The sequence below is a fragment of the Chironomus tepperi genome, unplaced genomic scaffold (assembly GCF_022539635.2).
Source record: "Chironomus tepperi strain 1889 unplaced genomic scaffold, CSIRO-AGI_Ctep_v1 contig_219, whole genome shotgun sequence".
NCBI classification, from domain to species: Eukaryota; Metazoa; Arthropoda; class Insecta; order Diptera; family Chironomidae; genus Chironomus; species Chironomus tepperi.
This window is the reverse complement of record NW_027226341.1, coordinates 2480173-2506324: the sequence shown is the minus strand read 5'-3', so window position 1 is coordinate 2506324 and position 26152 is coordinate 2480173. Positions and strand designations below refer to the sequence as shown.

General features: G+C 29.2%; 3 protein-coding genes across 5 annotated transcripts; all 3 read right to left on the bottom strand.

Moving 5' to 3' along the window:
- Window positions 1–3656: 3656 nt before the first annotated feature.
- On the bottom strand, window positions 3657–4814 carry LOC139090799 (putative RNA polymerase II transcriptional coactivator). 2 transcript variants are annotated; one of them, XR_011544456.1, is made up of 4 exons: window positions 4681–4814; window positions 4288–4620; window positions 3925–4049; window positions 3657–3847 (listed from the first exon to the last, which is right to left on the bottom strand). XR_011544456.1 is itself a non-coding variant. In XM_070640617.1 (2 exons), exons 1-2 carry the CDS (start codon window positions 4744–4746, stop codon window positions 4330–4332), a joined length of 357 nt encoding a protein of 118 aa, XP_070496718.1. In that variant the 5' UTR covers window positions 4747–4814; the 3' UTR covers window positions 4137–4329. The 2 variants fall into 2 exon arrangements, 1 of the variants encoding a protein (XP_070496718.1); XM_070640617.1 differs by lacking the exons at window positions 3657–3847; window positions 3925–4049 and having other exon boundaries at window positions 4137–4620.
- Window positions 4815–6901: 2087 nt separating this feature from the next.
- On the bottom strand, window positions 6902–8922 carry LOC139090707 (protein phosphatase 1 regulatory subunit 36-like). The gene is made up of 6 exons (XM_070640505.1): window positions 8320–8922; window positions 8059–8236; window positions 7886–7980; window positions 7498–7640; window positions 7182–7421; window positions 6902–7031 (listed from the first exon to the last, which is right to left on the bottom strand). The coding sequence occupies exons 1-6, from the start codon at window positions 8920–8922 to the stop codon at window positions 6902–6904; spliced, it is 1389 nt and encodes a 462-aa protein (XP_070496606.1).
- Window positions 8923–12997: 4075 nt separating this feature from the next.
- On the bottom strand, window positions 12998–23614 carry LOC139090628 (uncharacterized). Of its 2 annotated transcripts, XM_070640415.1 has the most exons (8): window positions 23139–23614; window positions 22928–23077; window positions 17559–17903; window positions 17208–17462; window positions 16948–17118; window positions 16244–16355; window positions 15861–16183; window positions 12998–13897 (listed from the first exon to the last, which is right to left on the bottom strand). In XM_070640415.1, the coding sequence occupies exons 3-8, from the start codon at window positions 17650–17652 to the stop codon at window positions 13743–13745; spliced, it is 1110 nt and encodes a 369-aa protein (XP_070496516.1). In that variant the 5' UTR covers window positions 17653–17903; window positions 22928–23077; window positions 23139–23614; the 3' UTR covers window positions 12998–13742. The 2 variants fall into 2 exon arrangements, with proteins under 2 accessions (XP_070496516.1, XP_070496514.1); XM_070640413.1 differs by having other exon boundaries at window positions 22928–23614.
- Window positions 23615–26152: the final 2538 nt, after the last annotated feature.

Genomic DNA, 26152 nt, shown 5'->3' with positions numbered 1-26152 from the left:
AGAATTAAACAAAAGTTGGTGCTTTACAATACTTATAAAAGCAAAATGTTCACAGGTGTTTTGTCTGGATTTACCAAAAATAGAAAGTATTCATACTTTTTATGTCCATTCATGTAACTTAACCCTCAATGACATATGCTGGTTTTTAAAATAGTCTAATACAGTGTAGTCCAAACTGTGAGCTGTGGAACAATAATGTGCAGCCACAATTTTTTGGAAATACCATGAGCTGCATACCGTGTGCGGTGTCGTCGTGATTTACCATCTAGCTGTGCAGGGACACAAAAAAGTTTGGACAACACTGGTCTAAAAGGTAATCAATTTACCATCTACCACAAAAGCAGCATTTTAAATCTCAATCTTATTATTTGAGGCTATAATAACAAACTCACATTTATTCAGCCTTTCAATTTAACTTCCCAATGGAAAGCAGATGAGTAAGATGAATGAATTGATGGATGTAGATTTTTTTCTTCTGTGAATGTTCAAGAAAAGGAAATTAAGAAGAAGCAATTCAGGAATTTTTCCTTTCCTACATTCATGAGATGATGATAATGATGATGTATCAAAGTAACATACGCTCACATGCACGGATCAGTATAAAAAGAATCCTTAACATGATTGATGTAACTAATTACCATTTTTATTTCAGCATAGCACTGATGTACATGAAATTAATGGAAATTTTGTGTAGAAGAGATGTCCACACACTTTTCTTTATTGCATGAAAATTTGGGGATGTAATGCTCTAAAAAAATTAAATTTCATCTCGAGTTTTTGTACAGTTGGATAACTTTATATATGTCAGGGGTATAGACAACATTATAAATTAATGGCCTCAGGAGTCTCCAACACGTTCGTGCAATTTTCATACGTGAAAGGATAGTATCATACTTAGTATAGACAGGGTTGTTACAAATGGAATGTTAGTCAGTGCTCCGTACATTATTGATTAGGAACTCCTACTAATGCAAATTGATCAATGGTCAAAATAGATTTTTGAATGTCAGTTCCAAAAAAAACAGGAAGATTATTTATCAACAACTCTGTCCTCGGCTTGTTGTCTTCCATTTCTCTCATGACCACCATTCATTTTTCACGTCTCTGTTTCCATGCTCTATTTACAAACTGACACACCAGCTGTTTCCTGAACTTTTTTCATATTTTTTTTACTTTTCCTCACATTCCTTCCTCATTTGTTTCATTTTGATAATATATGTAGTATAAAAACAGTAAGTCGATTTTTCTTTACAAGTAAGACTTTTTTTCAATGAACGACAACGGGCAAATGTAGTAAATATGTATGAAATTTTTGTTATTTCCTTCACAAAGCTTCCTATCTCCACTTAATGTGCATATTTTTTTTGTATCCTCTGTGTTCTCATTTCCTATACCATTCAATATTTGATCAAAAATACCTTATACAATATACATTTATACACTCAGACGGCACTTAGGAGATAGAGTATCCTCTTGTCACAAACTAATGCGATTTTTTCTCTCCGCTTCACAGCTTTTTTCCTGATGACAATAGCAAAAAAAATGGAATATTATATTATGGAAAGACTATGAGTGTAACAAAAATGTTCAAAATAAATATACCGTAAACCTATGTAAGTGGAGAGAAAATGAAGGAAAACATGAACGTTCCTACATCAATTAAAATATGATTGTCCAAAAAATAACAAAACAGATTAAAAAATTTAAATTTTATTCATTAATAATGCATATAAGCATCAAAGAAGGCTTAATAATATACATATTAATTTATTTTTAGAGTATGAGTCATCTATTTGACAAATTATTATGCCTCAGTGGTATTGTTCTGAAAAGTCATAAAGGATCAAAGCATATATATTGTCATGCAAAACAAAATATATTTTTTGCTCAAAATTGTAAACCTAACATCAATATTGGCTACTCTAAAATTAAAAAAGAAAAAAAAAAGGTCCAGAGAGAAATAAAATCTGAATGAATCTTAAGATCCTTATCACATTTAAAGGTAAAAAAAGTAAAAAAAACCTTTTTTGTTGCAATTTTTTTGTAAAATAATTTTTTTCCATTTTGCCCCCTTAATTAACGCATTTACCTGACCATAACAGAGCTGTGGGATTAAGTTTGAAGATCAGGAAAGTTTGAAAGTTAATAGAGGTATACAGGTATATTAAAAAAAGGAAAAAATGTATAATAAGGAAGGAAATTTTTTCGTTTTCATCGCTGATTCTTTTTGTGTTTTCATTTCAGCTTCTTTTTTTTGTGATGAAATTTTTTTCCCTCCTTTTGTTTGGGTCGCTTTCAATAGAAGCACATAAATTACGGAATGTTGAGGAACATTCCATAAATAGTTAAGCATTCGACTCTCAGATATTCCAAAGTGAAAGCAGGAGTTATTATTGCACACTGACAATGACAAATATTCTATATCATTTCTTTCTAGGTTCATATATTTTGTGTTTAGAATAGGAGGTAAAAAGCAGCAACAATTTTTTTGTTCCTCAAGATTTTTACTTCTTTTCAAATACCTCACACCTAATGAATGTTTGTTTTCAGTTATGTCATGCACAGAACAGAGAAGCCTCTAAAAAAAGAAGTTTAGCGAAATTCTGAATACAGTTTCGTCGGTACACACATGTGTGATAATGAAATTAATTAGGTTTTCTTCCTATCCCTCTAACACCGTGTTTATACTCTGTAATATGTGTACAATATTAGACATAAAATATTTTTTATGCTTTTGAAAGGAACAAAAGGACGGACGTACATGTAATATTTTTCATACACTAAGCTACCGTCATGAAATGTGTACCGATGAACAATCATGAATAATTTCTATTTGATTTTTTAGTGCTATTCTTACGACACATTTGAGTCGTAATTATTCAAAACAAAAATACACAGGAACAGGAACAAGCACAAAGTTTTAATTGAGATATTTAACTGTACTTTCACTGCCAAAAGTTTCGCTTCTTTTATCGATCTAGCTTCATAGTGTGAATGTCATAAATCATATTCTTAGCATAAAATGGATGTTTTGCGTAAATAAAGTGGACATTTACATAGAGATCGAAAATTGAGTAATCATCACTTGAGACGGAAGCGGAAAAATTTTGGGTACAAAACATGTTTACTCGCATGATATTAAGTTACACGAGAACAGTATGGATTAATATTAATATGTGATTTCCTTCTCTCCAAATTTAGTGCCAAAATACCTTAACATTAACATACCTAATCTAATTTCATGAATATTTTTCCTTTTCGCATTCCTTCACTACGGTTTATGAAATGTACAGAAATATATTTTGAGAAGTAACGTACAAACGGAGATAAAAAGCAAATGATTAGATGGATATGAAATAAAACTAGGAAAGTGAATAAATTCATGACGTACTCTGAACGAAAGGAATCAGAAATCAAATGCGTACATGTTTGTACAGAAAGTATTATGCGATATAATGTAAAGAATGAATAACAATTTTTCTTACTGTTTTGATATTGATTGAATAACTAAAGCATAAATTCACTCATTCTTCACGATTTCTTTTCTCCTTTTTTAGTGCAAATCGAAGCCAAAATTCATGATTCAGTTCAAATACATTCAATAAGAACTTTTCATGTCAATCGAAAAAAATGAGGAAAATATTTTGTTGCAAATAAATTTATTGCTGACTGACAGCGACTTCCATTGAGTTGAAATAGTTCTCATTTAATGCTTAATATTGTAAATGATCAGCCGAACAGCATGATAATAATCTATAGATTTTCGTAGCACGAACTTGTTCACAATATGATATCAATTAAACACGAAAATGCAATTCTTGTTCGTTTGATTTTTAATTTCCTGAATCTAAGCATTGAACGGAAAGATTTTAATTGAAGAATATTGCTTTAGAATCTTATATTTATGTTTATTTAAATCCTTACCGTGGTGATAGCCTTTATCTTGAATTATACATTTAACATTATTTGTCTTTGTAACTTTTATGAAGTTTGCTCACACATCTTCTATTCTGTGAACCTTAAATTTATTGCTTTGATGACATTTAATTCTAGAAAAAAAAATAAAGCATAAAGGATAAAATTTAAGACTAGAATTTACATAACATTATATTTGATGAAATAACAAAAGGTCGGCATTTAATAGCGTTTCGCTTTTTATGTATTTATTATCCTCAGATGAAAACCCTTACATTTTCCCATGGTCACTGTTTCTTTAAACTGTCAAACTTCGACTTGTTGAAATTAAATTCCCATAACAATTCCATGTACCATATCAGTTTAACTTACCTAAACATGTCGATAATGTTTGTTTATATCAAGGTGTTGAAATTATTGTTCGAGAGCAAGATGAAATTGATCAGCAACAGCCTTCAAATTGTTCCATTCAAGTGCATTCAAAGTTATTCCTTTATTTCCAGGTTTCATTTTCCCACTTTTCTTATCTTCATAATATTCACGAATATTAATATAACGTTTTCCTTTAAAGAATGACGAATAAATACGGCGACCTCTTCCAAGTGAAAAATATTCATTTCCTTCATCATCAATTTCCTTTTCCGGAATATTATCGGACTTAATTTTCGTTTGTTCTGGTAATTTTTCACTTTTTAACTTTTTAGGCTAAAAATTTCAATTTTTTCATCAAATCTTATGAATTACGGCAATTTTATCAATACTTACTTTTATATCCTCTTCATCTGAGCTTGAAAAGTCACTGTTATACTTCTTAACACGTTTATTTGACATGATTGCTTTAGATTAATCAATAATTAATTTTTCAGAGAATTTTATCGATGTTGTCTTTGATTTTTGTGTCACAAGAAAATGGATAAAAATTTCAAATTACAAATAACCGTTATAAAAAATCATCGAAGATAAAAAATTTAATTTGATTTTATTACATTTCTAATTCAAAACATTATGCCGGAAGCAATAAAAGAAAGTTGTTATTCGCACCCTATTTTATGATATCATCGATTTATCTAAATTGCATTATGAAATGTGTAAAATTTGAAAATCCCAAGTGTCTCATAATTTATTCCCTGCATTTCCCATTTTCATCTCGTTTTCCTCCTTATACACTTGTTTTCTTGACATCCTATTAAGTATGACTGGTGGTTAAATGTAAAAATAAGAGAGGGATAACTGAATGAATGGTGGCATTTGAATTGCGCATATGCTTCCTTATAATTTGATAAAATTCCTTTATATCCATGCCATCTATTTCCAACTTCATTCTTTTACAATATTATTGTGGATAAAGAGGGAACTTATATCTGAAGGCATTCAAAACTACTTTAGGGAACAATTCCAGAATTCATTCAATGAAGTTAGTTAAGAAAATAATGCAAACCGTGCTGATGTTGAGCAGATAAACATACAATCACACGCAGAATGCCAACGGTTTTCTGTGGGGTTGAAAATATTTTAATTGAGTAGAAAGGTTTAATGTCTTGAATTGTGCAAATAGTTCACTTCATTAAATCTGATCCAACACATGTGCTCGAGATTCATTTACACAATTTTCTAGTCCGATGGACTTTTATTTATGTACGAATAATTAGCTTAGAATTATAATTTCTAGATCCTTGAAATAGATAAAAACAAATCAAATGTCAATATGTCAACTTCAATTAACTTAAGTATCTGGTCTATCAAACTATTGTAATTTTAGAGCAATCAATTTTATAGGAAGTCCATTTATCAAAAGAATATGAACGTGTCAGGTCAATCTTTAAAATCATCTCAAGTTTCCTTTGTAAAACTGAGAAAAGCGAAGAGAAAAATCGATCTCATAATGAATTACCTTGAGGGATTTACTACAAAAATTTTGGCCTTTTTATGCAAATAAAAAAAGTAAAGAAATTTGTAATTTCCTTTTAGCACGTAAGTGTAAGCAAGCATGATAATTTGGATATAAACAGCAGAATGAGTAATCGAAAGGCAATATGAAATCGTGAGACAGAAAAGGAAGGAATTGAAAAGAAAACTGAAAATAAAGCATGCCAAAAATTTTGAGTACAACGAGTGGGTGTGTACGATGGCTCTTAAACATGAATTCCAATTTTATGTAATCTAATTACTTCCATTCATTTTCCCATTTTAATAAAATGCTTTTGATATTTATGACATTTTATTTGCTTGTTTAACAACATTCCGGAATAATTTGAAGATATTTCAATCAAACTTTAATGCACGATAAACAATAACAACAATAATAACAAGTATAACCATTCAAGAACAAAAGTCATTAACCGTAAAAGAGTAGAACAACACTAAGTGTGGACTGTTTAATCGATAATATTCCTGTACTATTTTTAAATTTAGTCAATTTTATGTTTAATGTTTTTCTCACAGGCATGCACGTTGCATACAATCTCATTAGTTTACTCTTATTTTGTGTGTCGAGGGCATTTTACGTTTCTTCTAACAAGACTAGTGTTACAGTAGCACAAAGTATCAATTTGTTTTAAGTTTAATATTAAGAAGAGAAAATGAAAATTACCCCGAAATTTTCTCTTAATTTGATAAACAAATCGTAAACAGATGCTTAGCATTCAAAAGAAAATCAATCAACACACAACTTTTCTTTATTTTAGTAAGTATTACAATTTCTAAGGCAGTAGAAACATGCTGTTGTGAAGAATTATCTTGTTGTAATGAGCATGAGAATTGTAGCATTATGATGATTATTTTTAATTTTGAATAGCAAATAAACATGAATATGGAAAGATCTTGGGACATGTGACAACAATTTTGGAAAATAAAATCAATTCAATTTTGGTTGTGAAAGAGTTGAACATCTGGTAACATGCATATTTTGGATGAGAAAATGTCTTACTTGATTTTACTCTCGGCGACAATTTTTCATTCTTTGCTTCTTATTTGTCAAGCATTTCACTCATTCTGAAATGGAATCCTCAGCAAATTTACTCATGATTGATTCCTTTCTCTTCCACATTTTCATCTGATCCTTTATACCACCATATGGTTCACGTTGGATAATTAATCTTGTCGGCATATCCTTTCGTCTATTACAAGAAAATAAAATGTAAGGAAATTTGAAAAAAAAGCAACAATCTAAAATCATTTCAGGAAATTCATCATGAACACTACGATTAAATACTTCTTACTTAATGACCCATCTACATCATTACTCATCAAATATGAGAAAATTGTACCTTTTTGTATTAAGAAAATCATCTGATGTATTTAAGTTGATAAAAGTTCGACGAATAAATCCATATGGATCATAGTCATTAGAATAGTTCATCTTCATCACAGCAAAATCATTCACATTTAATGTCGTATAATAAAAACTCTTCGGATGTCCTAAAATGCCACGACGTTTTCCAATTAAGTGCAAATGACACTCGGGTGTTGTGAAACTTTGCTCTAGGTGATACAAGTACTTGTTAGTTCTAAATAAAGGACAGATACAGACAAAGAAGAGCAATCAAAATTTATGAGAGATATGACAATCAATAATTCAATTACCCAGAATATTTTTCTTCTCCAATTTTAAGAACTTCATGATTTTCGACTGTTGGTGACATATTCAATATTTCTGCCATTAGTGGAGAATACTGGCGGCGATGATTTTTCAAAGAATCTTTCAACCAATTTTGTCCGAATAGAATCTGTTAAATTGAAGAAATATTGATAACAGTTGACAGATTTGTTATAACGTGTATTTGAGATTTGAATAATATTTATTGTATATAGTTGAAAACCCCTTTTCATACAAATGTTCAGTCTGTATTTGAACTCGGATAAATAAACATCTCATTTATATTTTAATTATCAGTAAGATATAATATAACTACATCTGTCATAATTACAATAAAGTTTTCAAAGAATCGATTTAAAAAATTATCTTACTAACTTGCTTTTCCCGAAAACTCAGAATAAATTGACAAAAATCTAAATGTTTCACAATATTGAAAAATTCAGTTCGGAACAAACGATTGAGTTCACATGCTGGAAGAGAGAAAATTGAATAATAGAATAATCAAATCGGTTTTGCATCTACAGATATGAAATATTATAGATACTAACAAATTGTCTTGAAACATCGTCGATGCATCGCAATAAAAGTGCATTGAATTGTAAAATCAATCATTGATTCGAAGAAAATCTGTTCCTTTTCCACAGATGGTTTCATTTTTATCTTTGTCACAGTTTTAATCTGTTTTTTTCTTCCAACTTCATTCTCTTCACAATTGTTCAATAAAATCTAATAAAAGGAGATAAGTATAATGTATCACACATACCGCATATTCAATAGAAATAAATAATTGAAATGGAAATTTTATTTACTTTCGAGTATTCACGTGCTATCAATAATCGTCGATCACTCAATTGCTTTGATAAAAATTGCTCAATTTTCATTGAATATGTGTCACGAATCTTTATTTCTTGACTTAGTTCATCACGTCGGATTAATAGATATTCAAGAGTTAGAAGGAACTGATCGATATAAAAGATAACGGCATTAAGAAATTTATCGAAAGTCTTTGTATGGAAGAATTCAATAATATCATTCGTAATCTTTGATTTGAGTGTAAAGAATGCTAAATTTTTGATATCCTGAATCGTAATTGATCTGCTGTCACAAAACTTTTTTGGTCTTTGGAAATATTCAAGAAAAATTTGCTCCTCAGTTTCGTCAATATCGTTGACAAATCTCAAACCCACTTCATCCAAGTTGGAAGCATTTTCATTTTTCTCTTTCTTATCAGCAGCTTTTATTTTGACTTTTAGTGCCTCTGGCATTTTCCACAGATTATGTCTTTCTTCCATACCATCATGCGGTTTGATACCATGTGAATGGAATTTTAATTTCGAGTCGGTTTCGTTCCACGTCCAATAGCCATTTTTGAATTTATGCTTCTTATCTCGGTAAAGTGGCACAAATGACATTCTTCTTAGTTTTACTTTTTAGATGGGTCGAGTGTTATATCCTGAACAATTTTTGTTAGCTTCAGAATAATGAAAAGTTTACCAAAAATTTCTCCACGAGCTGTTTTATCAGCTAAAATAAGGAACAAAATTTTATAATAATAAAATACCTGAATTCAATTGACTGAAAATTTCAATGCTTACTTTAAATTCTTTTCAATAAATTGTTTGTCTTTTTTATTTGTTGAGAAAAAATGAAAAGGTATTTTTAACAATGTTTTCTTCGTATGGATATCCTTGACATAGCATCAGTAAAATATGAGAAAAAGGAAAATCCTTTGAGGTTAACCATTAAAAATCCGAGAAAATTCATTAAAAAATTAAAGTTGTTTTTTTAACGTTTTCAAAGTTGGTAACTCAAAGTTTATCATTTCCGATCAGCACAACATGTACACTCACTAGGGAAGTGGTGGGTCTCCAGAGTGCCGCGTGATGTTTTTTTCGAGGCTCACCATCAAGGTGTATCGCGAAAAATAAAAGTTTGCCCACCACTGTACAAGGGCTCTGTATTAACGGTAAGACACGAAGTTACCGTGACGGTTGATTTCAACTCATTTTTACGGCAAAAATTGCGGTTCGCCGAATTGTGTCATTTAGGCTTTATTTAAAGCAATATTAATAGATGTTCAATTTTGTGTTTAAAATACGTACTCCACTTGTTAAACAATGGCAAAAAAATTGTGGAAACAGTGAGCACCACTGCAAGTTTAAAAGTATGATCAAAAGTTATATGTTTATGACACAGAACCTAGGGATTATCATCAAAAAATAAAACAAAAAAATGTGGCTTGTAAAAACGAATAGAATCATTGTATTGTGGCAAATTATTGTGTACATAAGAGAAGAATACAAGAATTAGGAGAATATAGAAGCTGACAGATTTGATAAAAAAAAAGCGCAAATGTTCTATTTTCACTTTTGTACGTATACAGCAAGTCAAGAGCGTATTTTGACAATTTGGCAACTTCTGTTTACTTTTTGCGACAGCGTTACAAATGTCGAACCTTTTTCAGCTTTCTTTTTTTTGCTTTTACTTTCCTTTAATTCCATTTTATTAAAGGACTAGAAAGGAAGAAAAGCATAAGCGAGAAAACAAATTTATTATATTTGCACATGAGAAACAGAACATAACAATACAATACATAATATCATCGTCAGAGCAAATTTTTTTTTTCTTTTTAAATATTTTTTATCCTAAAATAAAATACATGCCTAATTGAATTAAAGATAGCCAACCAAGCGTTCGATTGTGAAAAAAAAATTATATTTAAAAGCAAGCACAAAAGGAATTTTTTTGTTCTTTGACCTCCAGCTGATGCGTAAAAGTTATATCGATTGAATAGCTTTAACCTTTGCGTCAGAATTTTTCATATTATTGGCAGTACCTACCGATAAAAAGCAGAGAAAAAAAAACTTTTCTATGTCTGACTTGGGAGTATAGCAAAATGCATTTGGCCGATATTAAATGGGCTAGTGAAGAACTAATGAGTCTTTCGTGGACGCTAAGGTCATTAAAAATGGCTTCATCTAATTCTTTACATTTTTCCTTTACAAGCTATTTTCAGATTTTCGATGGAACATAAAAAATAACAATTTCATCGAGAAATTTCCCAATGGTACAATTTGTACAAAAATAAGCGTTAAATTTGTAATGCTGAACAAACAATTGATAATAAGAATTGACATTCTTTAGATTTTTTATCGAAAGATTGAACAATTTTTCCAGTTTTTCTCAAGTTCTCTATTCTGCTTTCAATTTATTGCCTTTATATCCGAGTGACACAAATGAAGGAGAATTCGTAACTGAGCTTACAAGGCTCTTAGCCTCTTCTACTAACATCAAATTTAAGTCGTCTTAATTTGGCAGCCATATGGATGCTAGAAATAGGTGGTTTCCATTTGATGATAATAAAAGAGGTTTTGCTGAGCCTTCCAGATTGTTGTCGCTCGGGATAGAATATCGTTTCAAACGATTTCTTTTAATTTTATTTTCTCTCTCGATTCAATTGATTTTTGGAGCAAACAAAGTTGAATAAATCCTAAACATCAGTATTCGCGATTCGTTTCATTAATATTGGGTATTGTTGGGTATGAGGAATTTATTGAAAATTGCTGAAAAATGTTCTATATTGAAGAATTATACAAATTATTTTGAATATTGCTGAAAATCACAACTAATTGATTTTATTGCTTTAAATGAAATTTCTGGGTTTGATTTTAATAAATTAAAGTTTTTCTGATTTAATGAAAACCTTGACATAAAATCTATCTGAATGTTTGTTTTTCCCCAATATGTACGTATGCGTCTAACTCATGACAGCAAAGTCGATGGAATATTAAATAAAACGAAAAAAAACTTTATATGTGGTTTGATTTCATTCTTCATATTTCATTGTGAATGACATGATTGTGTAATGGTTTGATATAATCAAATATGCAATTTTCTCGAAGAAAAAGTATGTTAAGGAACATTACCCGATCGACACAAACGAAGAAGACTCCGAACCCAGAACTCTATAGGCTCCGTTTAATTTTTTTAAATTACACCTAAAATGGAGTCCGGCTTCCGTACCCATAAGAAGTTTAGCGTAACCTTTAAAGTTCCTTGTCGGGGTCTACTTCATTTGTAATGCTCGGGTTATTTGTTAAAGAAAATATTTGATTCTGAAAAAAAATACAAGAATAAGAGGAGGAAAATGTTTTCCGCGTGACAAATGCTCTCGTTTCTTTTGATTTTTTTGGAATGTATTCACAAACAAATATATTGGAAGACACATGCGACATATCGAGATATGATAATAACAGAGAGTTGTGAGAAGAATATGATAAAAATAAATTATGTATGACAACTCTCTTATCAAGTTTTTTCCATTGATATTTGACGTTCTTTAGTGTTATATTCTGTTCTTCTTTGTATGAAATCCATACATTTTTTAAAAAAAATAAATATATCCAATTTTGTTGTTTTGGTTTCTTTTTGTCATTATGGATGTCAATTATGTAAAAATGTATGTCGTGGCATGTCGCAATGCTGAATATATAAACAATAATAAATCAAATAAATATTTTATTTTAAAATAGTTGTCAATATGTGTCAAAAATAGAATGATTGGCTATTCAACTGGCAAGTAAATTGGATTTTGTCTTTTAGACAATCCTTTTCTAAACGGAAATGTTCATTAGATTAGCATCATTATCCGCTTTGTTCTGTGGGTATGACAATCAGAAAATATTCGTATCATTTCCTTTATTTCTTTCTATAAAGTGGTTCGCACCAATTTTGAAGCTTTATAAATTATAATATCTTACGCGTCAGCACTTTCTTAATTTCCTACCAAATCGTATTTTTCTTGATTTATTATTATTTTTATGAAGTTCACTCACTTTTTGGGTATGCCAACAAAATTGATTTGATGAATGTAGAGGTGATCAAAGGAAATCGTTTTGTTCGAAAGAACATTTTACGACAACTGAAACTTAATTTTTATGAGGTTTTATGTTTTCATTCCCAACATAGAACAATTTCTTACAAACGGTTCATTTGTTCGTGAGTAATATTTATTGATAAATGTGGCTATTTTTTTACGATGGTACATGCTTCTGACACTGTCCAATTTTTCATCTATGATTGCAAAATGAATCGAACATAAATCTTGAAAGACAAAATGTAATCGAAATTTAATGTCGCATGAATGATGCAATCATTTCCTAATATTTGTAGTTCTTGTCCATTCCAGTCTAGTGTATTAATGATTTTATAAAAGTGTGTGAACTTGTTGATTAGAAGGATTGATTAATTAAGTCAACAGCATTAAATATGAATAAGAGGCCGTTCACGTATTACGATCTGAAGGGTAAATCTGATTTAAACAATGAAAATTCTAAGAAATTTATTGTTCATTTTTGAAAACAATTTGTAATTCTGTAATGCAATAAGTTAATGGTCACTTGCTGAAAATGGAAAATTAGGTAGCACTGATAAAAAAATCAATATTTTTTATGTAGATAAATATTTTATTTATTATATTGCCTTATTACCGGTATTTACACAATAATTTTTTCATAATTATTTTATTTTATACTTTAAAAGTTTAAAGTTTTTCCTGCTATTTAGTCCTTATTAATATTCATTACGTATGCTCATTAAATTAATTAATTACCAGCACTTAGCAAACTTTGGATTTTTTTTTTCTTTTTAAAAATTAATGAAAATGAGGATGAGCTGTGATTTATAAAATATCTAAAGATCCTGGAAACACTTTGGTACTGGAATATAATTGATCAAAATATGAACAGCGAAATTTAAATTTTTTAAAATTAAATGCAAGTTTCTTATTATGTTTTATGAACTGAATTCAATTCCGAGCGACACAAGTGCAGAAGGTTCCATCAAATTAAAGCCCAAATGATTGCCTTTCAAATTTGGCGTCCATATGGCTGTTATTGCGATTGCTGGTTGTGGAGTTTTTAAAGTTCCATGACGGATTCTTCTTCATTTGTGTCGCTCGGGAATTGAATAAAATATCTTTTGTATTATTTATCAAAATAGAATTAAATATCAGTTGGGTAATATTTTTGGTTTGCTCGAATAAATACATTTCAAGGACATCTTTCTAACTTTTAAGTTCTTTAAAATTTTAGTACTCTTTTAAAACTTTCGCATGCATTATATATTTTTGTCTAGTTTAAACATTTTTACATTAAAATTTAATTATACTTGTACACCCAAATACCAAACAGTATTTTCAATATGTGAGTTTACGATCCATAATGTTATCCATTTACCTACCAGCAGCCCTTCTGTTTAAATATACAATGGATATCAACCATAAGCTACTGTACAATAAAAATAAATTATGCATTAATGAATGAGCAGACGACTTTGTATCGACTATTGTACTCTGGTTTGAATGCTTCATTGCTGCTGGCTTATCACCTGGATGCGAATGAGAATAAAATATAAAATAAAATTGTGTAATATTCAATTTGGTCATTAAACAAAACGAAAAATAAAATAAAAGAAATTTTCATGTTAGTCACTGTCATAAAAAAAGCCAATTTTGGGGAATTTTTTGTGAATTGTGCGGTAAGGTGTGTATTGAAACACGACGAAATCGCTGAATGAAGAAGAAAAATGGAGAGAAAATGTAATAATTTATGGTACATTAAATGTTTTAAAAAGATATTCTCCGGTGATAAAAATATTTTAATATCATTCATATTTTTCCTTTAATTTAAATTTTGTAAAGCTTAATATAAAGCCTGAATTATTTAAGTGTCATACATACTGTGGATTACAAAATTGTATTAAAGATCCATTAAGAACAATATTTGTGTCCAAACTGGAAAATCACAATTTTGTTTTACTTTAAGGCAGCTGTTAATATTCACTAGTTTATTATGATTAATGATTATTGAATCATACTTCAATTATTCACAATTTTTGAATATTATGTAAATTAAATATAATTTTTTTCCAATCGTATGACGGTTGTTAATGAAGTTTACAGAAAATCACACAAATTAAATTAAATTAAAATATTGAATTTTATTATGATTTACGATTGAATTAGAAATTATCTGAATTGTAGGCATGCTATGGCATATTGATGATTACGTTTTAAAATTTGAATATTTATATTCTTTTAAATTATTCCAATATATATATATCCCGAATAGCACAAGGCGGCAAAAAAAGACGCAAGTCGGTCGTGCAACCGGTTTACGTCGACGTGGCGGCGACGCAAAATTCACCTTGACACAGCGGCAACGCAAAATTTTCACCTTGGCGTCGACGCAGCGGTTATAAATGAAGAAAATTGTGATTCGACGTACAATTTTATTTCGCGTCAATTTAGCGGCGTTTTGTACGGCGAAACTCATTAGTATAAAAATCTTTGAAGAAAATAAGTGAAAAAATAAAATATTATGAATTAGTGAAGAATTGAGTGGTAAAGTGATCAAATTTAAGAAATTAGAAGCCAACTTATAATATTTAGTAAAAGTAAGTGTAATTAAGGAGTTAATTATTAAAAAAATGATAAAAAACGTAAGTATGAAAAAAACATTCCAAAAAAAATAGGTTTAATTAAATTTAAGCCATTTTGCTTTGAAATAATATGAAAATGTCTTATATGATTATAACAATTTTTTCACTGATTATTTTTCTTCATTGTAGGTAACAAACGTAATAGCAAAACTGATGGTTCAACTTCTGCAGAATTTTAAAAATATTTAGTTTTAAGTTTAATTTGTAATAAAAAATTAATAAATTTATCCTTTAATAAATAAAATTTTGTAAAACTGAGTATTGTTGTTTATGCATTTATTGTTCATTTTTTTCAGTGTCGTTAATTAATAAATTTTTGCTATAATAATTTCAAAATTCAAACCGACGTAATTGTAGGGCGCCGCCGTTTTTTTTCGGCATGCCAAGGCGGCGACGCCAGGACCGCCTTGCGTGGTTTTCTGCGTCGATGGCATATTGATGATTAGTTTTTAAAATTTGAATATTTATATTCTTTTAAATTATTCAAACTACTGATGTGACTGAATATTATCAAATGGGGATTATAATTGAAACCAGCATAAATTTAGCTATCACTAGAGGTGTTAGTCATCATTTATAAGCTGATAATATAAAAACTTTTTTATTACACTCAAAACACCTTTAAATTGAATTAATTCTGTCCACACATGTATGGGTATATTGAAAATAATTGCGTTAATATTTATGACATTTTTCATACCCAAACAATTGCAGAAGAAAAAGTAAAATTTGCATGAAATGAAGAGTTATGAAATGACTAACATGTCAATTTATTATGGACAATTATCCATTATTATGTACTTTCTCGTATTCTGTAGATAAAACCGACAGACAGAACTTGAATAATTACCTTTAAGCACATGGACAATGATGCTTGTGGGACGAGTGTTTGAAGGAGTGCAACTATAATTTCCTGCATGTTTAAATTGTACTTCATGCACCAATAAGATACTGCTAGCTGATGAAAGAACTCCGTCATTATTTCTGCTGATACTTCCACTTAATCCTTGAGCTTCACTTAAATTATTACTATCTACATTCGTTGGAAAGGGTAAAATTTTATCTCCGTTCACATCGTCGTCGTATATGTAATGAAACATTGAACCTTTTGGAAATGTTAGCACAGAATATCCATCTTGAAAGTTAAAATTAACCATCTTGTCCTCATGATACCTGCCGAAGAATAAACACAATATATTAATTATAATTTAATGTCCAATAAATCAGACTTACCAAAATACATAAGATGGATTTTCAGTCACTTGCATAATCTTACATTCTAACCTTAATGTTGATCCCTCATCAATATGTACATCGGGTGCTCCCGTAATCTCAGCTATAGCTTCTGCAAGCATAGTAAAATATAATGCCAAAAGATTATAATGGAATCATATAATTGACCTCCGATAACATCAAAATTCTCATCCTATTATCCAAAAAACAAGAATACTAAAGCAAATTATAGGCGTGGGAAATATTGATCAAATAATGATAATAAATTACCAAAATATTTTCTACTCCTCCTACGTAACATCAGAAAATAACAACGGAAAATACCTCTCAGACAAAGCAAGTAAAATTATCGATAAATTAAGCAAAACTTTTGCCAAAAACAGGGCAGTTTTTCATAGTAAACTGATAGTTTCATAATATATAAGTTTATACCCCAGTGATACAAAGGATATGTATTATAATGAAATTAAGAATCAATTCATAGACATAAAAATCATAAAACTATTCTTAATACATGACTATGGGGGCAGACATAGTTAAATTCACCCTCGAGTAATTCATACACTTATTCAAATTTGTTATGTTTATAAATAATTTGGAATTATTAAAATATCTAAATATAACCTATAAATTTCTATAAACAATATTCCATAAATTTTGCAAAATCAGAACCCATAAACCTTAATTTAAGAATCATTACTTACCCACAACTGAAACGGATACAAATATCGATTCAGGCGGATGAAGTGATAAATTGCATTCATAGACGCCTTCATCATCCTTCTTTACTGACTTTATTCTTAAATCCCATACACCTCGATGTCTCGTATGTTCAACATGAAATCGTTCATCGCTACTGTATGTTGTTAATCCGACTGTAAACGTTAGAAAGGGATGAAGAATGAGAGATAGAGATTTCTCATGTTAATAATCGTATATTATCGTTCATTTTAACCAGAACAACCTGTTAGGAGTTGATAATCACTTCTTCTTATCCAGGTAACTGTTGCAGGTGAGGAGGAATCAACAATGCATGGAAGAATCGCTGTTCCACCAATTTGAGCCGTAACATGTGTATTATTCATAGTTTCGAAATTATTACTTGAAAATAATAAAACAGCACCGCCAGTTGCGTCATTATTATAAGATTCAGGAGAGGTAAGTAAGTTATGAGATTTATGATGATTATTGTTATTATTATGCTGGTGTTTTATGCCATCTTTGAGGTTAGAAAAAGAAATAAATTAAAAATATCAGATCACGAAATGGCTAAATATATAATGAATAGATATAAGGATAAGGAGAATATAATCACCTCGATGAGGCTCTACTCCCGCAAAGCTCATAGTGAAGAACATAATCACCAACAAAGCTTGTTGATGCTTGGTTATAAAGCACTTAAATGTCATTTTGCATCACACACTTTTAATCTTGTCACTCATTATTTCAATTATTTTTCATCCTATTCTTCTATCATACTTTTTGTAGCATCAACATTTTCACCATTATCGTAGTCGTGACTGTGATGGATCTTTACAAGTTGTGGTCTTTCTGCTACTTGATGATTTCTTTTATAGACTTTTTTCCACTTTACTCAAATGTCTGATGGATGGATGAGTTATGTCTGCTTCTACTTTATTTGTGCACGTAAAGGAATTGACTAAAGTAATGGAGAGAACAAAAAAAATATGTTAAGTTTTTGCTTCTCTTCGTAAAAGTTTTTTCTTGCTCAAATTTCTAGAGTATTCTGCATAATTTTTATTTTGGGGAACATTTTATGTCTTAATTTTCTCCTTTCACAAGATAACTCCATTCGACCATAATTCATTTTTCCTTCCCCTGCACTACATACTAATAGGTAGTAACACGATTTTTATTAAATTATGAAAAGTTTATTTATGCGTGATTGTTCTTTTCTCTTTCTTACTTTCAAAACAAAATTTAGAACACGAGGAAAATTATTTTTCATTCCTTCATGCTTTTCTATACGTTCTATATACTCAAAGTAATATTCTTGGTGGTATTGTCATTACCATACTGACAATATTCTACAAAGTATCATTTTTCGAATCACATGATTAAAGATCTGGTAGGTTTGATTAATTGAGACTAGCTGCATGCTTATAATCAGGAGTGGAAATTCCATGTGACGCGGCACACTAGTGTGCAGGCGTATGTCGTGTGCGATTTCGGTAGAGAAATAAAAGGTTGCCCATCACTGCTTTAAATCAACTTCTGACGCCATGATTTCTAAAATTGGATACTGAATTCGAAGAACAGTCTTGAATTTTGATTGTTATGGATTTCCGTAAAATATTTTCAAGAAATTAATAAGCATGGAAATTTATTAGATGCTCAGATCTTAACCTAGACAGCAGCAAGAGCATCTTTTTTCAATGGGAATTTAATGACAGCAGGTGTAGATAGATTCTATCTCGAGGAAAAAATAAAATTCATTTAATATGAAAAATGGGAACAGAATTGTAAATTTCATGCTCACATATACAGGAACGCAATAATATTTATAAAATTATGAAGAGAGAAAAATATGAAATTCTGTAATTAATTTTGCTTTAATAGAATAAGAAGAGGAATAAAAAAAATTTTTTATGAGTTTTTGACATTCTAGACTTGTATGATTTACTGTCGACACTGTAACAAGTAACTTGAGCTCTTTCTCAATCTATTAAAAATTCATATGTATGGCAAAAGTTTTAAATTTTTTAGTCTTTTTTATAGCAGATACAATAAATATTCAAGAACAAAAATTTGGTGGAAGTTTATTCCATTTTTTTCATGTTGCTTGTTGCTGCAGCCGTGATAATTTGTTATCTTCTGGAATTTATTTTTCACACAAGTGCTCTGTGTAACTTTTTTCATTTGGGTAAAGGAAAAGAGATTTCAGAAAACGTGCTGAGTAAAATTTATGTGTGATTAGAATATTTGAAAAATAAGATACTCACAGGTATTTAATCAAATTTTCTTATTTCTTGAAATAAAATTCATGAATTTATTTTATTGAAATCTAATAAATATTTTTATGTGTGTCTACAAAACCAAACATGCATACTAATTTGAAAAGTACCTATTTCTAATTTAAATCGTTATTAGATTTTAATTTGAGCATAAAGAGGTTTTGTGAATGAATAAATTGTCATTTGACAAGAACATGCACAGTCTTCCGTCAAGCATGATGAAAATATTAATTAGATATTCTTTAAGATTTTTATATGGATATAAAACTTAAAACAAATTTACATCATCTCATAAAATTTAATTATAATTTCATGATGGGCCTTATATATCTGGGGCCAGTTTCCAAACCTTCCCTAGCCTTAACACAATCCAACCAGGTAACCCGAAAGCGTCAACAAAGTTTTGTTTTTAAGCAGGGATTAGATCGGTTAGACCGATTTTTGGATTTTTCACGAAAAACCTATTTTTTAGTGCTTTATAAGTTTAAGATTCTCTAGTAAAGAGATTAGCATCTAAAAAATAAAATTTAAATTTAAGTCCTATTTCAGCAAAAACACATCGTAAAGGAAAAACAAGCAAACAGACAGATTAATGACGGCTATTATTATTATAAACTGTTTTATGCTGAAGTGTGAATTTAAAAGATATTAAAAAAAATGGTAAAAATTTGTCGTTCCTCTTCAATATTTAAATTATGCCACACATCGCGGTTGAGGGAACGTGATTTATTTAATTAACATATGAAGTGATAAATTTGGTTGCTAACGAATGAGAGGAAATGTACATTTTTAATTCAATTTAAAAATTTTTTTCTTCAAATTTGTTCGTTTATTAGACCAATGAATGAATGGAGCATATAAAGAAGATTCAAGGCGAGAATGTTGACAACATGTGTAATAAAAAAGCAACAATTTTCAAAAGAAATCTTGTTAAATCCTCATAAATTTTTTGTTGCTTGTTCTTTAAACATCAGACATATGCTTCTGTTCATAAAGTGCGAAGAAATATTTTTGACATTTATGAATGAAACATCAAAAGATATTTGAGATAGGCATCTAATTGTTGTGCCATTAAAACACGAAATAAAACAAATTCTTTCTTCATTTTTCTTAAAAAAATTTAATTTATAATTAATTTGCGCCTTTAAAATATTTTTATATATGTGGAACATCCGCGGTTCCCATGTTTATTTAATAATTTAGTCTTAAAAAATGATAACAAGTCGAGTGAGGGATTTAATTTACAAAAGAGAAAAACAAAATCTTCTTGAACATATTTCGTTTTTTTTTCAGGAAAAACTCTCAAGTATATCCTCATAAAAATTCAATTTCATCTGAAAATCACGTTATATTTTATGGAAAAACTTTTCGTTCATTAAATAACAAAATTTTCTTCTTCTTCTTTGCCAACTTTTAATAATTGATTGCTATATTATGTAAAATGCAGAAGCATGCTCTATATTGTAAAACCCTAAACAAATTAACAGGAAGACACAGAAAAACTTATAAAGTACAAGACAAAATATAAAAAAAATTTTAAGTGTAATTATAAGAAAGGAAAAAAGATTAAGCAAACTTTAAATATGGACTTGCCAAAATGTAAAAGTTTAAGCATAACTTGAAGCAGTTTTTGAACATTTTCATAAGAAATTATTTAACCACTAAGTTGAACCCATTTGAAAGTTTTTTTCTATTCTGTCGAATGTTGTCCGTTTTTTTGGATCGAAAAATCCATTATTGTTACAGTTATTGAATATTTGGGACTGTTCCTTATAAGAGATAAAAAGTAAAATTCGGCTTTAGGCATAAATATGGGTATTTATGAATGAGAAATCTTTTATCATAACCATGAAAATCCCTTATGATGTATATTTAATTTATAAAAATGCTCTACGGATAAAAACTTTTTCTTCATGAAAAAATAAAAAATAGACATATTGAAACTAATGTCACGTACTATCAACAATTTTATCATCAAAAAAATTTAATCATGTTAGGATACACGAAATAACATTAGCGCAATAAAAAAAATTTTTGACCTATTTTACTTTTGCAATTATTTTACTCTTCATCAGTGATATTATGTTTGTTCTGTAGATTATGATTTTAATTATATTCACACGAATTTTTTAATTATTTGACAAAAACGTGTTAGATATGTAGAATTGGTATGGGTATTATGATACACAAAAAATTATCCTTCCTCATTACAAATTTTCAATACAAATACTATTCTTTTGAGCCTTTACAAAATCGAAGACCCCTATAAAAAGCGAACGTAATAATTGAACGACCCACGATCGCTAGATTGGCAAGGAAATCGTAAAAAGTAAGCAAGTTAGTGAAGACGACATCATCAAAACGAGATATCGTGGCATATCATAGAAACCATATTTTCTTTCAAAAAAACAAAAAAATTTAAAGTTTTAAAGTTTTATGTTCAAATTAGGCATAACTTTTTATGTAACAAAAAGCTATGAAAAATGAATAATTAATACTTATAAGCTTCAGAATTATTAAATCGAGCGAATTAAATCTACGAAAGGTTCTGAAACTTTATTTCAAGTTTAGTTCGAACTAAAAAATATGCTTTCTATGGTGCGGTATGAACGTGTCCACTTCGGATGTCTAGCTGATATTCTAATTTTTGAGCCAAATGACATGTCATTATTTTGACACAAAATGTTAAGAATAGAAATATTCCAAAGAGAGCGAATGAATAATTATAAATTAGAGGCCATTTGTGGTGTAAAAACGTTACACTATGATTTATACCTAAACTGCTAATAATATTAATTATATCCTTGTTACTCCTCAAGAATGTATAATAAGTGATGATATGCAAAAAAATTGTTAAATTACAAAGTCTGCTCGACAGCTATAAAAATATTTCTATACTAGCTTTCACGTTATTGAATTTAAATGCTATAAATTAAGGCAAAGAAAATTGAATTTTTCATCTAAAGCATGAAAGTTTAATAAAAATTACCACTTTGATGGACTAAAAGAATTTTTGTCATGTTTCTATTATTATGGTCATTACTTTTTACCATCCTAGTTGACTTCGTGTTCTGGTTTTTTTAATGATTTTTATTCTCTTAAAAGCTTTTTCATAATACAAAGGATTTAAACCTATTAAAACTATATCCTTAGACACCTATTAGAAGCTTTTTGATGCTATGATATGGTAAACAGAGAACATTTTATTTAATTTTTATTAAGTATGTAGGTACCTACATATCTAGCAATAATATTTAAATATCTATAACAGTGTTGGACAACCTTTTACTTTCACGGCACAAATTTGTGATAAACCTCCACCAAAACGACACATGACATTTCCAAAAAATAAAAATGGGAAGCACACTTTTGTGTGGCGGCACACACTGATTCATGGTAAGAACATTTTTTTCTTCCATTACTGTATACTCCGGTATCTGTCACTAAATTTTCATTTTTTCAAATTATTCTCGACAACATCGTTTTAAAATAGGCTGACCATGCAACGAGACAGAAAACCGGAATCCCTTATTTTGCCAAAAAAAAGTAATTAATCGACATGGAGGTCAATTAAGTCGTTACATGAGTATACTAGATCTTTTGATTAATGTAAATTAATAAGTTTTGTTCAATTTATGCATCCAAATAATTTATTTAAAAAATCAATCAAAATCTTAACATGATCCCTTAAACATTATAAAGGACTTACTTTTTATTAAAGTTTTTATTATGAATTAATCCTTTTAGGAATTTATTAGGTGTATGTCTAGGAAGGTATTTGAAATGTTATGTTTGGCACTTGGAGCACTCAATCAAAATATCTCTCGAGATGCTTATATAGAGTGATGAAATTCTAATCCTTTAATAGAAAATCCGAAATTGAAATGGATCCTTTTTCAAAAAAATGTAATCCTTTTTACATTAGCACACAAAGTATGTTGAGAAAGTTTTCTTCTTTCTTCCTTTCGGATTCTATTCACGTCAATTGAAATTAACTTTTTGCGTATTTTATTATTATGGAAATTTATTTGCATATTAATCGTACACAATAGTAAGGTTCTTCATGCAATTAACTAGAGTTGCATAAAAATTCAATATTATATGTTTACATTGAGCATATAAATCATTATTATTACTTTCTGTATTCACTATCATTTAATTGCATCATATTCAAGCACCACAGCACTATATGTATGGCAATTTATATTTTTATTTCACTTTGCATGTATATTCACAGTTCTTAATTTTCTTGTTTTATTGAGTATTTTTAAAAGCCGAAATTATTTTGATTCTTATTCTTAATGCATCACTATCACTTCCGTTTTCTTTATGAACAATAATTTTTTATTCACTTTCTATTTGTATTTGCTCAGAAATTATTTTCATGCTGCACGTTCAAATGCCGGAGGAGTACTGAGAAAAAAATCAAAAACATTTTTATGTATTCAGTACATTGCGGATAGAAAGGAAGCACATGTTTCGTTAAAAAAGAAAATTTATTTACCACAATAAGAGAGCGAGAGAATTTTTTTTAGATTTTAAGAGAATTTTTAACGAAAGAGAAAATTTTTCTTATTTGTTCCGGTATATGCTCTTCATGGTTTTGAAAGGATATCCTTTTAAAATCTACCATGAGCTGTCCAATGTCAACAATATCGGTAAGTTATGATAAAAATATTAAAACCGATGAATGACATAAAATCCAATCACTGATTGATTGATGCTCATAAAATTATTACGTTCTGCAGTATTCTTGACATGCTTACTTAGCATCCTATAAATATAAAACTAATATTTTATTTCTTCTTTTATTGGTGTAGATATAGAATATTTTCCATTTATGATAATTAATCGAAATGAATTGAAATTTATGTAGTAAGCAATATTCAGTATGCTTCTGATTCCAAGAATATTTATTGCAATAATTCAAGATTTTTATTAAGAGAGCGTTAACTTATTACTTTACCCCACCCACCTTTCCTGAATTTTTCCCCACCTCATTATCCCTGGGGTATTTGATTTTTCGGTAAAAATGGGTCGAAATCAATCGTTAACTAGATCATAGACAAGATCTGGTGAAAGCACCTTTGTGTTAAACAGCTCTGATATACTGATTGATTTTCTTTTGAATGCTAAGCATCTGTTTACAATTTGTTTATCAAATTAAGAGAAAATTTCGGGGTAATTTTCATTTTCTCTTCTTAATATTAAACTTAAAACAAATTGATACTTTGTGCTACTGTAACACTAGTCTTGTTAGAAGAAACGTAAAATGCCCTCGACACACAAAATAAGAGTAAACTAATGAGATTGTATGCAACGTGCATGCCTGTGAGAAAAACATTAAACATAAAATTGACTAAATTTAAAAATAGTACAGGAATATTATCGATTAAACAGTCCACACTTAGTGTTGTTCTACTCTTTTACGGTTAATGACTTTTGTTCTTGAATGGATATACTTGTTATTATTATTGTTTATCGTGCATTAAAGTTTGATTGAAATATCTTCAAATTATTCCGGAATGTTGTTAAACAAGCAAATAAAATGTCATAAATATCAAAAGCATTTTATTAAAATGGGAAAATGAATGGAAGTAATTAGATTACATAAAATTGGAATTCATGTTTAAGAGCCATCGTACACACCCACTCGTTGTACTCTAAATTTTTGGCATGCTTTATTTTCAGTTTTCTTTTCAATTCCTTCCTTTTCTGTCTCACGATTTCATATTGCCTTTCGATTACTCATTCTGCTGTTTATATCCAAATTATCATGCTTGCTTACACTTACGTGCTAAAAGGAAATTACAAATTTCTTTACTTTTTTTATTTGCATAAAAAGGCCAAAAATTTTGTAGTAAATCCCTGAAGGTAATTCATTATGAGATCGATTTTTCTCTTCCGCTTTTCTCAGTTTTACAAAGGAAACTTGAGATGATTTTAAAGATTGACCTGACACGTTCATATTCTTTTGATAAATGGACTTCCTATAAAATTGATTGCTCTAAAATTACAATAGTTTGATAGACCAGATACTTAAGTTAATTGAAGTTGACATATTGACATTTGATTTGTTTTTATCTATTTCAAGGATCTAGAAATTATAATTCTAAGCTAATTATTCGTACATAAATAAAAGTCCATCGGACTAGAAAATTGTGTAAATGAATCTCGAGCACATGTGTTGGATCAGACTTAATGAAGTGAACTATTTGCACAATTCAAGACATTAAACCTTTCTACTCAATTAAAATATTTTCAACCCCAAACAAAAACGATGGCATTCTGCGTGTTATTGTATGTTTATCTGCTCAACATCAGCACGGTTTGCATTATTTTCTTAACTAACTTCATTGAATGAATTCTGGAATTGTTCCCTAAAGTAGTTTTGAATGCCTTCAGATATAAGTTCCCTCTTTATCCACAATATATTGCAAAAGAATGAAGTTGGATATAGCTGGCATGGATATAAAGGAATTTTATCAAATTGTAAGGAAGCATATGCGCAATTCAAATGCCACCATTCATTCAGTTATCCCTCTCTTATTTTTACATTTAACCACCAGTCATACTTAATAGGATGTCAAGAAAACAGTGTATAAGGAGGAAAACGAGATGAAAATGGGAAATGCAGGGAATAAATTATGAGACACTTGGGATTTTCAAATTTTACACATTTCATAATGCAATTTAGATAAATCGATGATATCATAAAATAGGGTGCGAATAACAACTTTCTTTTATTGCTTCCGGCATAATGTTTTGAATTAGAAATGTAATAAAATCAAATTAAATATTTTATCTTCGATGTTGTTTTTATAACGGTTTTTTAGAATTTGAAATTTTTATCCATTTCATTGTGACACAAAAATCAAAGACAACATCGATAAAATTCTCTGAAAAAATAATTATTGATTAATCTAAAACAATC

Coding starts and splice junctions, on each gene's coding strand:
- LOC139090799 (XM_070640617.1), bottom strand. CDS start 4,746: ATGTCAAATAAACGTGTTAAGAAGTATAACAGTGACTTTTCAAGCTCA. Junction 4,621..4,680: donor CAGATGAAGAGGATATAAAA/GTAAGTATTGAT, acceptor TGAAATTTTTAG/CCTAAAAAGTTAAAAAGTGA.
- LOC139090707 (XM_070640505.1), bottom strand. CDS start 8,922: ATGTCATTTGTGCCACTTTACCGAGATAAGAAGCATAAATTCAAAAAT. Junction 7,641..7,885: donor TGAGTTTTCGGGAAAAGCAA/GTTAGTAAGATA, acceptor TCAATTTAACAG/ATTCTATTCGGACAAAATTG. Junction 7,032..7,181: donor GATTTTCTTAATACAAAAAG/GTACAATTTTCT, acceptor TTCTTGTAATAG/ACGAAAGGATATGCCGACAA.
- LOC139090628 (XM_070640413.1), bottom strand. CDS start 17,652: ATGACATTTAAGTGCTTTATAACCAAGCATCAACAAGCTTTGTTGGTG. Junction 16,184..16,243: donor AATCCATCTTATGTATTTTG/GTAAGTCTGATT, acceptor ATTCTTCGGCAG/GTATCATGAGGACAAGATGG. Junction 13,898..15,860: donor CATTGTCCATGTGCTTAAAG/GTAATTATTCAA, acceptor ATTCGCATCCAG/GTGATAAGCCAGCAGCAATG.